The 13,431-nt window shown below is 43.5% G+C and overlaps 1 protein-coding gene across 8 annotated transcripts in view; it reads right to left on the bottom strand.

Annotated features, from left to right (window-relative positions):
• Positions 1-689: 689 nt before the first annotated feature.
• Positions 690-13,431, bottom strand: part of LOC139203086 (ephrin type-B receptor 3-like) — a 61,030-nt gene continuing 48,288 nt past the window's right edge. For 6 of the 8 annotated variants that reach the window (XM_070832740.1, XM_070832743.1, XM_070832742.1 and 3 more), the window contains exons 11-16: positions 11,423-11,670; positions 10,628-10,843; positions 9,505-9,654; positions 8,994-9,193; positions 5,715-5,870; positions 690-3,604 (exon numbers count right to left, since the gene is read on the bottom strand). In XM_070832740.1, the coding sequence (XP_070688841.1) occupies positions 3,496-3,604; positions 5,715-5,870; positions 8,994-9,193; positions 9,505-9,654; positions 10,628-10,843; positions 11,423-11,670 (1,079 nt within the window). In that variant the 3' untranslated portion in view covers positions 690-3,495. The remainder of the gene's footprint in view (positions 3,605-5,714; positions 5,871-8,993; positions 9,194-9,504; positions 9,655-10,627; positions 10,844-11,422; positions 11,671-13,431) is intronic. The other 2 variants (XM_070832746.1, XM_070832747.1) reach the window with 1 other exon arrangement.

Here is a 13,431-nt window from a genome sequence, read left to right as displayed (position 1 = left end):
GAGCTCATCACTCACAGCCGGTTGACTTTGGTGAACACAACTCCAGACCCCAGCGCACCATGTGCACCTCATCAATAGTTCATGCAAGCTCCAAAGCACTGCCATTTTTCATGAGTGGGCATGTCTGCCATCTGATTGTGTTTAGCTCCCATATGCCCCCCTTCTCTATTTTTATGCTCATCAACTGTGTCTTTCTTGGTGTCACATGTAAGTTTGCAACAGTGCGGCGTAGCTGATTGAATGATTGAGCTGAGAGCAGTGAGAGGGAGTAATATTGTATATTCCTGGGAGACACTGGATAAAATTGAGCTTCTGATTGCATTAATTCTCCTCTTCTTTCATTTTGTCATTTCCAAATGTTGATTCTATCGTTCTTTTCCAATCAAAATGCTTTTTTTGCTTTGAGGGAAACAAAATAATTCTGCACTGAGTGATATCGAGGAAAAAAAACGTTTGCTCATCTAGCAAGCACTTTCCAGAGTTTCTCATCGTGTTAGCGAGTCATGCCGACGATACCAGCCCGTTTGATTCTCAGCCATTTTATCTGTAATATGAACTGATGCTTAGATGAAAAAAAGTAAAGGTTGTGAGACTTTTTTTTCCTGTAAGGTTTGAGTACACAACAGTTAAATGACTCACTGATTGGGTACAACAACTGTTACAGGTTAGCAAGCCCTTTACGGAGTGAAAATGTCTGTATGTGGAATAAGATGAAACGATATAAAACTAGAAACACATTGTTGATTTGCATAATGTCCTCCATGACTTTTGAAGGCTGACAAAGGTAATATGGCAAGACACACTGCATGGCCAGTAACATCACACTACCATTACACACCTAACTAATAATATTCACATATTGCATTGATCAGCTCCAACCCAAACAATATAGAGACTGTCTGGAAAATCACATCAGTGACGCAGACCCATCCCTTAATCCGCTACCTTCAAACACCCCTCTCTGTGAGAAGTGCAAATAGTATGGTCTCTGTGATGCAGCTGCTATCATTTAGGATGAGGGGGCCTGCAGATTTTGGCTGTCTGCGTGCCAGGGCTGTTGATCCTGCACTGTACTAATCATGCAGCAGCCCGAGCTGAGACAGGATGATTGCAGGCCAGACAGGAAATGAAGAGAAATAATGATAGGTCAGCCTGCCGTATGTCTGCATTTGCTCCATGCTCGTATCCTCGCAGTGCCAGATTGGCTGCTGCATTAATCGGCCTGACAGACAAAGACCAATAGGTTTCTCATCTGACAGCTCTGGATTCTCTGATGAGGATCATTTTGCAGGGAGGCAAACTGCAGGTCTAAGTGATGAAGCTCCACCTCTGAGGTGATTGAAATGATTGGCAGGTAGGCTGCATCCTCTCTGGACCTATGGTAGACTTATGGTAAATAACTACAATTAAAACATAGGTAAAGCACAGAGATGGTTCGCAGGAGGTTTTGAGTTAGACAAAAATGTGCCTGGAAAACTATTAGTATCAGCCTGACGCTTCACAAATGCTCTTGTTGGGAATGTGAGTGGGTTGGGGAGGTGTAATATCCAGTTCAGGTGGCACGCACAGACTTGAACACACCTACACAGACACTCACACAACAATGGACGGAGAGCAAAAGGGTGACACATTATTACCAACACTCTAACCATGGATGTTTTCAGCTCTTCCGTTCTACCTCCTGACCTCCATCCTCTTCTCTCTTCTTCCTTTGCTTTCTGTTGCTTTCACTCCGAATCAAACATTTCACAACAGCACTTCCATTTTGTCAAAACACCATTTTTCTTGTTATTTATCGTGTTTTTGTTACAAAACATGTACAGGCTGTTTAGAACAACAACAAAAATACAATATCCAATTTATATGCAATTTCTTTTGTTTAATAATCATCAATTTATTAGGTGAATCCTCTTGGAGTTTCTCATCCTTCTGATTGTTCCGAGTCCACCGTACCAAATGGCCTACAGTCCACGTGGGTGTTGATGGGGGGCAGGGGTTAGCGGGCGAGGTACAAATAAATACATAGGGCAGGATGTCAAGAAATTAAAACAAAAATTTTGATTATTTCTAAATCCAGAGAGTAGAAAGTAAGGTGTCCGTCATGGTCTCTCTCAGTTTCTGCATGATGCATGTCTATATATATATACATATAAAAAATGTTATATTTTTTTATATATATATATATCTGTGTGAATGTCCTAAGATCATTTTTTGGATTCAATAAAAAAGAATGTTTAACAGTTGTCCACAGAATATAGCGTAATTGTTTCAGATATATTTGCTCCTTGTCACGGTTCAGTTCATGCGTTAATTCTCCATGGTGGCAAATAGCGGAAGCTGTATTGTACAGTATACTTGTGTGCAACTTGACACACTCGCACATCCAAGCACACTTAATCACACATACACGCACACATGCGCACACGCACATACAAAAACGCACACAAAAGGCCAAGTGGTCTTTCTATTGTGTTGCCACAGTCTTCGTCTCCCCGTAATCACAGAAAGCGTCCAGTGGGGGTACTTAGGTTTGACCGGCCATTTTGAAACCACAAATCTCCCAAAAATGTGTAAGAAAGCCAAAAAAAGGGAAAAAAAAGATGGTGTATGGACAAACAAAAATATTTTTATGTGTAAAAACACAGTTGATGAGCAGGTGATCCCAAGCTGTAGTCTATCCTGATGTCAGGTTGGAGAGGTCGTTTGATGACCTATTGAGGATTTGGCAACCAAAACAAGTGTCCAAAAATGTGGCTGCCCTTCCTTTGACCTTTTTGACCTCTGACATCCTTTTGACCTTTGACCTCAGCCCATCATTTTTCCTCTTCCTTTCCACCACCTCAACCTTTTCCAGCAAGTGCCCTTTTAGATAACACACCTTCAATATGAAGATGGAGAACGACACGTGCACAGTAAAACAACTTCTATCAGGGGAAGAACTGTCCTCTATCTCCTGTGGGTCCAAAGCACCTCTGTTTTTGTTTTTGTTTTTTATGTGTGTGAACATTTGTTCACTTTTTTTTATACAAGGGTGTTCATTCTTCACTATGTATAACGTCCATCAAAGCTGGGTTGAGAGGTCAAGGGGAGGGACTTTTGTGTGAGGATCAGAGTGTGACGTTTCAGTTACAGGGCTAAGGCCAACCTCACTAAAACACACATGCATGCAAACGTCAACCCACACCAGAGCTGGTGAGGCACGCATGGGACATAACGGGGGTAACTCCTTTTCCTCTTTCAAAAACACACAAATTCTGATTGGATGGAAAAAGAAACAATGACACATAACAAAAAATCAGGAACAGGTAATGGAAGTGGTAGTGAAATCAAGAAAAAAAAAATAGTCAGAGGCACTGCAAGCCAGTTTCATAGCATCTAATTGGCAGAGATGGGTCAGGCAGCTAGGGTTTTCCAATGGCTCTCTCTGGCACAGTTCCTTCCCCCATTTTCCTGTCTGGCTGTCCTTTGACTGCATCGGTCTGTGTGTCCTGTCGCTCACACCTGGACAGGAAGTGTTTGGTTCATCTGTAGTCTCATGTCCTGAATGCTACCAAGAATCTTCTTCTGATGGCCAGCCAATGTTACCCCTATCCGCAGCAAGTCCCTGTGGAGTGAGAAGAAAGGAGAGGAAAATAAGAACAGGTGGCTCGGTCGTAAAAAAATAAAAAGTCGACAAATATCACACGGCCGAATTTGAAGTGCAGATTTCACTTTTCACTCACAAGTAAACACACGCTCAACCTGGTGGGAACGGGGGCAGGCGAGCCACTTGGCAAGCAACCATTAAATGGCAGAGGGAATGTCAACAAAATGGAGACACTCATCCAGCTATGGTGGATATTGCTGTTAATGTAACATACTTCTGTTGCCTGGCAGGTGGGCAAGAGGAAGAGAGTCAAAGCGCCATAATGTGATAGTTAATGATTAAAGAGCAAACTTAGTTACTGTTCAGCAGCTGGCAGACTTCACAAAGTCCACACCATCCTGCCACTTAGTTCTAAAAACAGGGAAGCAGCATTATCTTTTTTTGTAAGATACTTGACAGATTTCTCCGTTAGGAGCCTGTCAGTCATACTTAGAATAGATCTGTTGGTAAATCAGCTTTAACTCGACCACTGCAGCACAGCATTTCTCAGTGCTTAAAAATGTCCAGGAAAAACTCCGGCAAATGAGGCTGGGAAGTGTAACTTAGGCTTTTAGGTTTCACACCAGCTACAGTGGGATCTGTAGACTGTCTTAACCTTGGGTTGAGGGTGCAGTGGGAAATTCTGAACATGTTGATATACTGTTGACATTACTACACCCTTAAAAAGGCCTGGGAGAGCGCACCTGCTTTAGCCATCATTAGTCAGACAGCATAATCTAATCATCATGGCCATGTTGGTTTAACACTGTATAATAATATCACGAGAACCTATCTTTTCCGCTCGCTTGTTTGATTTCCCCAGTCGATAACTGAGGAGAGAGCGGACGGCGTCTGGGGGAGCGATTAGCTGACTGTTGGGGCTCTGCCACAGTCTGCGTCCTCTCCGTTCAGTCACACACACAAATACTGGATAATCTAATATTATACGCAGACACTATACACTTGGCTTGTCCCAGTGACTTTGTGGCCCCATCCATTATAGTGCAAAAGTGCGCACCAAAATCCACACACACATATATGGTCTATTTACACACACACACACACACACACACCCAAACCTACACTGCACATCCATCCTCTCTAAAGCCAAATATGGGTGCATCATTGCAATTTCACACAAACAAATGGTGTGTTTTTGTTTTTTCATATTTCGCCATCCCCATCAGTGCAGCAATGGAGGATGAAATGATAATAAATGGGCGCCATTAGAGGAATTACTGGCCATTAAGGGCAACAGAGAGCCACAGTACACCACACCTGTCAGCCTGGCCAAATTGAAACAAATTACCCCCACCTCCATTGCCTATTACGGAGCTAATGAGGATAATTTATTTATCATTATAATCCTAATTCATTTATTTGATCATCACTGGCCTCCAATTTCCATGACTTCCATTACATCATTTCCTGTTAGTAAACATGGCAGCAGGTGGGCGAGTCGTCAAGGTCAACTGGAGATTGTAGTTAAGGAAGCAGCTACAAGTGCTTGCTGACAAATTGTGCTGCACTGCTCAATTGTGTATTTGTTTGATTGCGTATTCGATTTGTTCACTTTTGAGGCAGGTGATTGTTACTAGTCCCATCCTGATTACGTAATCCATACTATTACACAGCAAACTCATCCTGATTGGTCATACATACCAAATTATAGAAACACCATTGTTTTTTCATAAAGTACCTCTGCTTTATCTCTCTTGTGTCTCTAGGCAAGTAGTGTTCTCTGTATACTACATTACGTGTATATAAACTGGAACACATGATAATAAAAGGCATAATACTGTCAGTCTTCAAGGCAAGATCTTTCTTCATAGCACATTAAATGTATTTCCGGAATGTTAAGTGTGCCAGTATAGTAATATGTGTTTTTTTTCTTTATCCTTTGCATTATCCATTTGATGTCTGATCCTACCCCAGGACTGCACCCCCCGCATCATATCTTGTTTAACTTAGCCATGAGGCTATTTTTATTCCCTCAAGGTCAATCTGTATAACATTAATTTAACTCTCAAACACAGCCCAGTCAATCACTTTAGGCCTGATTAGCTGAATCCACTCCCTCTCCACTTACTCTGCTGTCATCTGGGCCACCAGGTCAAAGGAAGCAAATCCGGCATTGACGAAGTTGTCACGGTAGCGGCTCATCTTGATGGCGTCCAGCCAGTCCCCCACAGTGGTGAAAGTGGTATAGTCTGGCACACAGCGGTCAAGCAAGGGCTGGGATACCCTACATTGGGGAGGGGGAGGGAGAAAGAGAAATAGAGAGAGAGAGTGGGTTAAGGTCGTCAATCTACTGCCTCTACCGGCCAACCTCACCCCCAAACGCCCCCCACTGAGCGCCAACTCTCCATTTCTCCACCTCTCCTCCTCTCCTCTCCCTTTCTCTCCTCCATGTGTAAGGAGTTGTGTGCAAGGGGTGGGGGCATGGGGGGGGGTGGGGGCACTTTTATGACAGTGGAGAGACTGGCTGGAGGCTCGGGTGGTGGATGCTGGCGCTGCAGCTGGTGAGGCGAGATGTTGTGTGTTCAAAGAGCAGATGTCAAATCTGGTCTTGAACGATGGCTACCCACGTTGTAATTCAAAAGGAGCCACATCGGATTTTTGTTAAGAAACTGTAATCATTTCCTACCATTACAGCAACAGGTATCACACTAACCAAGTGGGCAATTTTTAGTCAAGAATGCATTTATTTGGCAGAATCCCTGATGAAACAAAACCAGAATATCCCATGTTTCCTATATGAACCAGATGAAACCTCAACAGGACAAAATCTCACTTGAAATCCAGTCTGGGTGGTTGTACTCAATTGCACTTTAAAATCACCTACAAACAAGGTTTCAATCTGATCAGGGAAGATTGGATTGTAAGAGGTTTTGCTGGACAGCTCAAATGAGATTTGGGCTGCCCGTAAGAACATGACTTGACTAGTAGTTCATAAGCCGTATCCTTTATAGGACATTGTTGTTGCAGTACTTTGACTGTACATGCATATGCTCATTCTAGAACAGATCTTCTGCGGTTGGCTAGACAAAAAAGATGTGTGCAACACAGTTCCACAGAAGTGGAAAGACATACTAGGAAAATGCTTCATGACAATGGTGAAATATCAGTGGAATGTAAACACAGATGTTGTTCACATGTGTGAGGTTGCATGGTGGGACTGACTCATGAACCTGCGGACACAAGCGATACGTGGAAGGAATGTTTGACTGTGCCTCTGTGTGTATATGGATATACTGTATTTTGTCATGTGATAGATTCTTTAATCAGTGTGTGTGTGTGTGTGTGTGTGTGTGTGTGTGTGTGTGTGTGTATTCCTGAAAATGTGTTTAAGTGTATTTTGCATGTTCCTGCACACCTGTTGACAGCCCAAAAGGGCCTTTCTAAAGAAGAAGCTAAACCCCTGTGCTGATCAATGCTGTAGATAGAGAGGCCACCTTGGGAGTTTTAATAAAACTGTGCTACAACTCAGAGAGAAATGGAGCGGATGAACAAGAGAGGAGGTGGAGGTGGAGGGGGAAGCAGGGAGGTGCAGGGAAGTGAGGGAGGAGAAACAGATGAGGGAGCAGGCAAACTGAAAGAGCACCACTGTCTCCCCTCCTCTCTGCTCTGTTGATCTCTGTCATCCTTTTTGATGGCATTAGATTCATTAACAATTAAAAGAGGAATGGAGAGAGCAAGAGGGAGAAAAGAGTAAAGGCATGGAGGGGGAGTTAATAACAGTGATACAGAGGCTCCATTGAGTGGTGTAGATGGAGTGATTTTTAATAAGGCCTGTGCTTCAGAGCCCAAGGCCTCGGGCCGTCGTTAACGCCAGACTCTGGCTTCTCTTAATGGCGGATTGTTGGTCCTCCTTCTCTTAAGTTGGCTTCAAAAGGGTCCAGACCAGTGTTAGCCACATGTGAGCCACAAGCAGAAACACAGCGGGAAAGCAGGGTAATATTGTACCCTAGCTAGTGAGACAGGCCGAACCTAAATCCAAGGTCAATGGTTGGGGCAGTTGCAGTTTCTCCTAAAGGTTTAGGTCTGTTAGGCTATTTTGCATTTTATGAACTTCAGATATTGAATGTGGATCATTTCTGAGGTGTGACTTTCAGCACTTACAACAGTAGCTCAACGGTAGACTGATGAACACAGAAATGACTCATGAAGTTGTGGCACTGTTGCCATAAGCCTAACGTCAGCAAAGCTCAATTGCTCCTTACACTTTACACCCAAGATGCAATACGCAGTCATGTCAAGTTTACATATGCACACACAGCCAAAGGACTTTTACTCCCGACCGTGTTCGCTAACCTCCAGCCACCCTTCAATGGCGACCAGGACGACGGTATCATCTCTCATTCCTCCTTTGTTAGGTTTGTCGGCAGGAGGCCACCTCTCCACTGGCCCGTTTAAAATCTCGTTAGTGGCTAATTAAAAGGCGCTCCCATCTCTTTTTTGCATCGCCTTAATCGAGCTAATTAACCGCAAGCTTAATCTTCTAAGAACGTCACTCCGGTGGCCAACCGAGACCCTGGTTTCCCCCATGAGCCCAAACCAGGATTGTCTGCGGCCCTCCCTCAAGACAGAAAGACCCTGATGCAGGGACAGATAGGTAGGTCACCCCCCTCCCTATCACTCCAACTCTGCCACCTTCTATCCTCCAAATTCTTTCCAAGAAACAGGTTGTGGAGAGAGGTAGCGCAGCTAAATGTAGATGTGACATCATTGATTGAGCTCCCAGTCGGCGAGTGAGTTGCTTTAAGGGCTGTATTGAGCGATGGTAATTTGGATTTGCATAATGGCTCCGGCTGCATTTGTGAGAACTAAAGAGTTGTATGGGAAGAAATCTTCACTTTATGTGTGTTGAGAGATTGTTACAGCTGAGTCAGAGTGAGTCACTTACACCGTATCAACTTGGATAAGGAATATTTGCACAGTGGAAAGCATTATCGAGGTTACTCTGGCTCAGGTGCAAATGAAATGGCTCGACCAGCACTCTCACGGCTGAAAAGCCAAGTGACTTTATTCAATACACTAATGACTAATCTATCACACGAGACCAGCAGGTCTCTTCAAACATATGACTTAGGAAAACTATTGAAGATTTTCAGAAGGCAATAAGTGCTAATATCCATAATGATTTCACCATGGTTAGACATAATTGCCCTTTATAAAGATCAGTCAGCAAGTACCTCTGGGGAGAAATAGCATCACAGGTAAAATCTATGTCTATAATTACCAGTTCCAAATATGATAGAAGATTTGGCATTTGAGAAACAATGCTTTGCATTTGACTTTCATACTGATTCTGAACGTATTTCACACGAACTGAACATATTTTTTATATCACAATATTATAACTTACCCAGTGGACTGTGCACTGTTGGTGACTACCTTGAGGCTGGCAGCATTGCGGATAAGCTTATCCAGTGTGGCCACAATCTGAGTGAATTTGGGTCGCAGGTTCCTCTCTTTCACCCAGCAGTCCAACATGAGCTGGTGCAGTGCTGTGGGGCAGTCCATGGGTGGAGGCAGTCGATAGTCCTGCTCCACAGCATTTATCACCTGAGGAAGGATGACAGAGAAATCATACTCACTTCTAATCACAGAATATGGTGCAGTAGGAGGACAGACAACACGCAAACAGAGATGGGTCGATGAAAAGAGCAAGTAAGGGTGGACAGAAGAGGATGAATGAGGAAAATGATGGGAAATTCGGAGATACGCAAGAAAACTGCTTTAGGGAATGCATAGGAAAGAAGGGCCAGAGAAACATTAGCTTCGAGTCATAGTTGAGGGTAGAAAAAGAATGGCTTTTGTATAGCGACAGCAAAAGTGGTTGAAAACAAACACAATTTTAAAGTAGCAATTCTTACATCTTGATTGCTCATGTCCCAGTACGGCCGCTCGCCGTACGACATCACTTCCCACATGACAATGCCGTAGCTCCACACATCACTGGCCGAGGTGAACTTCCTGTATGCAATCGCCTCGGGAGCCGTCCAGCGAATGGGGATCTTTCCACCCTGTGGATATGCGAATGAGTAGGTGAGCATGAAATACTGGAGGGATGGAGCACAAACACAGGGTCGCACACATACAAGAGGAAGAGAGAGGGTGAGAAAACAACAGTCTAAGGGAAATGTTGATGCACAGCACATGGGTGCATGCTGTAGAACCCAAACACCACATATACACAAGGTTAGTAACACGGTTACAGATAATGATATGTACAAATATGTGAAGCTATAAGACTAAGGTGCTACAGACTGTATTTTTCAACATCAATATATCACCATCATAGAACCCTTTCATAAAACTACCTGACAAGTTGAAGTGTAGCCAAGGCGATTGGCAACAGTGTCTCTCAAATGAAAAAACACACTTCCCAATTAACATTGCTTCCTGTCACCAAGAGACTTGTCATCGCTCGCTCTTCCTAACATTGCTCTGGGTGGTTTTGCTTTTTATTTTGCCTTACCAAACATGACATACATGTTGTAAGCGATAAGTCAATCAGTCTGAATCATTTGTTTTATGATCTGCCACTGTAACATATGCAGAAAACTTTTACTAAGTTGCACGGAAAGACTAGCACCCCTTTCCTGTTTTGAGAAGTCAATAGACGCAGTAGCACACAAACTTCTATATACAGTCCGAAGGAGATTGCCTATCTTTATTCCAGAGCTCATGTTCATTTATGACAATTATATTCAATCTCAAAGGACCCTTTCCTGTGTGCCTTAACCTGCTTAGCTAATTTTGTGTCATTTGAGAATAGGAGCCAGATAGAATTATTCATAAAAGACATTCACGTAATTTGTCAGCTAAGGATCTCGTAAAGTCTCATTGGCAATGTAGTGAAACCAATAGAAAAAAAGGGTAAAATGAAATAATAGTGATGTATTTATGTTAAAATGTTACATGTAGCACCTTGTAAATGCTGATTTTAAACATGAATACACTTACACATACACACACATATATGATCTGACTCACCAGGGAGCTGGTGTAGGTGGGGTCTGTAGGGTCATCCTCGAGGAAACGAGATAGGCCAAAGTCAGACACCTTACACACCAGATTGCTGTTGACCAAGATGTTACGGGCAGCCAAGTCTCTGTGCACGTAGTTCATGTCTGACAGGTACTTCATGCCTGCTGCGATACCACGCAGCATGCCAACCAGCTGGATCACTGTGAACTGCCCGTCATTGAGCTGGCAAAGGAAAAGAGAGAATGACAAGGATAAATTGGATTTTAGATCAAGGTTGTATGTTCAAAAGAATATACGTTTGCCTCCTTTTCAACTTTGTCCTGCCTGTCTTTCTTTTTTTTTTCAGTGTCTTTTACAGTGATTTTTTTTTTTTTTTGCATATGTCCGCTTACTTACATCTTTTATCTCCCATCACTTTACAATGTAATGTCTCTCTCTTTTCTACCTATCAGCTGTCTCCTCTCTATTTCTCCTTGAATCACTCCCCTTTCTTGGGCAGACAATGTATGATGTGACTTTGAGGCAGTGATTCATTGGAGACTGAGCTCTTTGTAAATGTCACCAATTGCCTGAATGCAGCAATTGTCAGATATCAATTGTGGGATGTGCAGCAGAGCTTAAGAAGACCTTTTATGGCTCCAAAGAAAGTGAGATAACTAAAAGCAAGATCAAGCAGATTTGGATGGGTTTATTTGTTGGACAGTGTTGCAGTATTGATAAAATCAAAAGTACATCTTTATAAAGAGTAGCTAATATTAGCTCTATTCTAGTGTGTAATTTTTTTGGCCTGTTTTTTCTTACCCTTAAGAAAGAATCCAGTGCTCCATTTTCCATGAACTCGGTTACAATCATCACTGGCCGACTCTTGGTGACCACACCTTCCAGACGAATAATGTTGGGGTGGTCGAACTGGCCCATGATGGAGGCCTCAGACAGGAAGTCTCGCCTCTGGCGGTCAGTGTAGCCCACTTTGAGAGTCTTGATGGCTACGATGATCTCCCGGCGCCCAGGCAGCTTGAGGCGACCGCGGCACACCTCCCCAAACTCTCCTGCGAGAGCCCAGGTAAGACAGCCAGAGAAACGGTAAAAGAGGAATAAGAGGGAGGGGAGAGAGGCATGACGGAAGAGTGGAGGAGAGTGGGGGAAAAGAGGGGAGAGGGGACAGTTAACTGGTTAGAACCAAGGAGCCAGGGAAGGGTAGCAGGAGGGTGGGACGGGGGGCGGGGGTAACTGCAAGAGAAGCCAGGACTCTAGGCCAATGTCAAGGGATGGTGGTGATAGAGGGGCACAGAGTGACTTTGCGCTGTTAAGCTATGGATTAAAAGAAACAGCATGGTGAGTGTGAGGCATTATGATGGAATGTGAGAATATGTAGACTGGAAAAAAAAAAAAAAATGTAAGAGGAGTAATGTGAGAGGAGGTGAGGGGGTCAGGAGGAAAGGGACAGGGATCAGGGGGGGTGGTGCTATGCTTCGGAAGGGTTGGAGAAGTGAGCACAGGAGGAGGAGATAGGTGGAGACAGAAGCTTGGGAGTTCTTGGGGTTGTGGATGGTTTACGTTTAGAGTCTACACCAAGCGTGTGCAAGAATGTAAGAAGAAGTAGGTGATGAGAGCAATGTGTGTCACCATTGGTGCAAAGGTGACAAAGTGGGGGAAGTCAGGGGAGAGAGGGCAGGGAATGGGGGGGATGGAGGAATGGATTGAGGAAGGGGGAGAGGAGAGGAGGGGAACAGGGAAGACAGGGGTTGAGGGTTCGTCACTTTAAAGGCGAATGCTGGGAAGCGACGGGTTTCAAGTAGTAGCCTCAGCAGTAGAAGAGCTGTCGTAGTAGTAGTAGTAGTAGCAGTAGTAATGGTAGTAGCAGAAGCAGTAGTAGGAACTCCCATCTCTGCCATCACAACGTCCTCCATTTTGGCTCAGATACAATGCTAAGAAAACTCAATCTCACTTGGCACAGTCCTGCAGCTTTTGAGCAGAGATATTACTATCAAATATATCAAATACATAAAATATTTTACTATCTACAACATCACATGTTAGGGAGAGTTTCTAAAGGAGGGGACACAACCACACAGTGGAGGAAGGTGCCAGGACTGGGTTAAATATAGAGGTAGTGATCCAGAAGAAGCCATCTTTAATAAAGAGGTTCTCAAGACACTAAAAACTGGGCAGGGTCAGAGACTGCCAATCCTGGACTTGAAACACTTTAATATCTTGAGCCCCATCCAGACAGGATTAATTAATATTTCAGGGGGATGCAGGAGATAAATATTAACTGTGCTCCTTGGTAACAGGAATTGCTTTGTGCAACCCAGCACATTCCCCTGGCTACTACACATTAAAAAAATGTAACGTAAGATAGCCATAACCCATTCGACAGGCCTGTGGGGTCCGATTCTCCACATGGGCTTCCAATATCAACTGTTTGTGAATAACTTTCGATTCTTTCATTACATCCCACATAACTCAAATGCAGGCGAGTGCTGAAATTCAAAACTTGGAAATTCAAAAATGGGAACATGATGTGCAAAAACTTGCATCGTAAAGCACAAAGTGTTTTGACAGTATAGGAAGCTAAAAAAAAAATGGAAGACTAATGTGCCAAAAAACGATATAGCTGTAATTAATACCAACAGGAGAGATAAGAGAAAACCACACATATGCACTGGCATGATTAAAATCTCTCTTCTCCCTGGAGAAATAAATCCTTTCTGCATGGGGCTGTAGTCTTGTATTGTCCAAAATTTGCCTCCAATAGATTCAAGAAAGTTTTTAATCAGTTTGAAATGACTGCTGTTTCATACAAACTA

This window comes from Pempheris klunzingeri, chromosome 6, assembly GCF_042242105.1.
Source record: "Pempheris klunzingeri isolate RE-2024b chromosome 6, fPemKlu1.hap1, whole genome shotgun sequence".
NCBI lineage: Eukaryota > Metazoa > Chordata > Actinopteri > Acropomatiformes > Pempheridae > Pempheris > Pempheris klunzingeri.
Note: the sequence above shows the minus strand (reverse complement) of the source record. Positions and strands in the feature narration are given on the sequence as shown.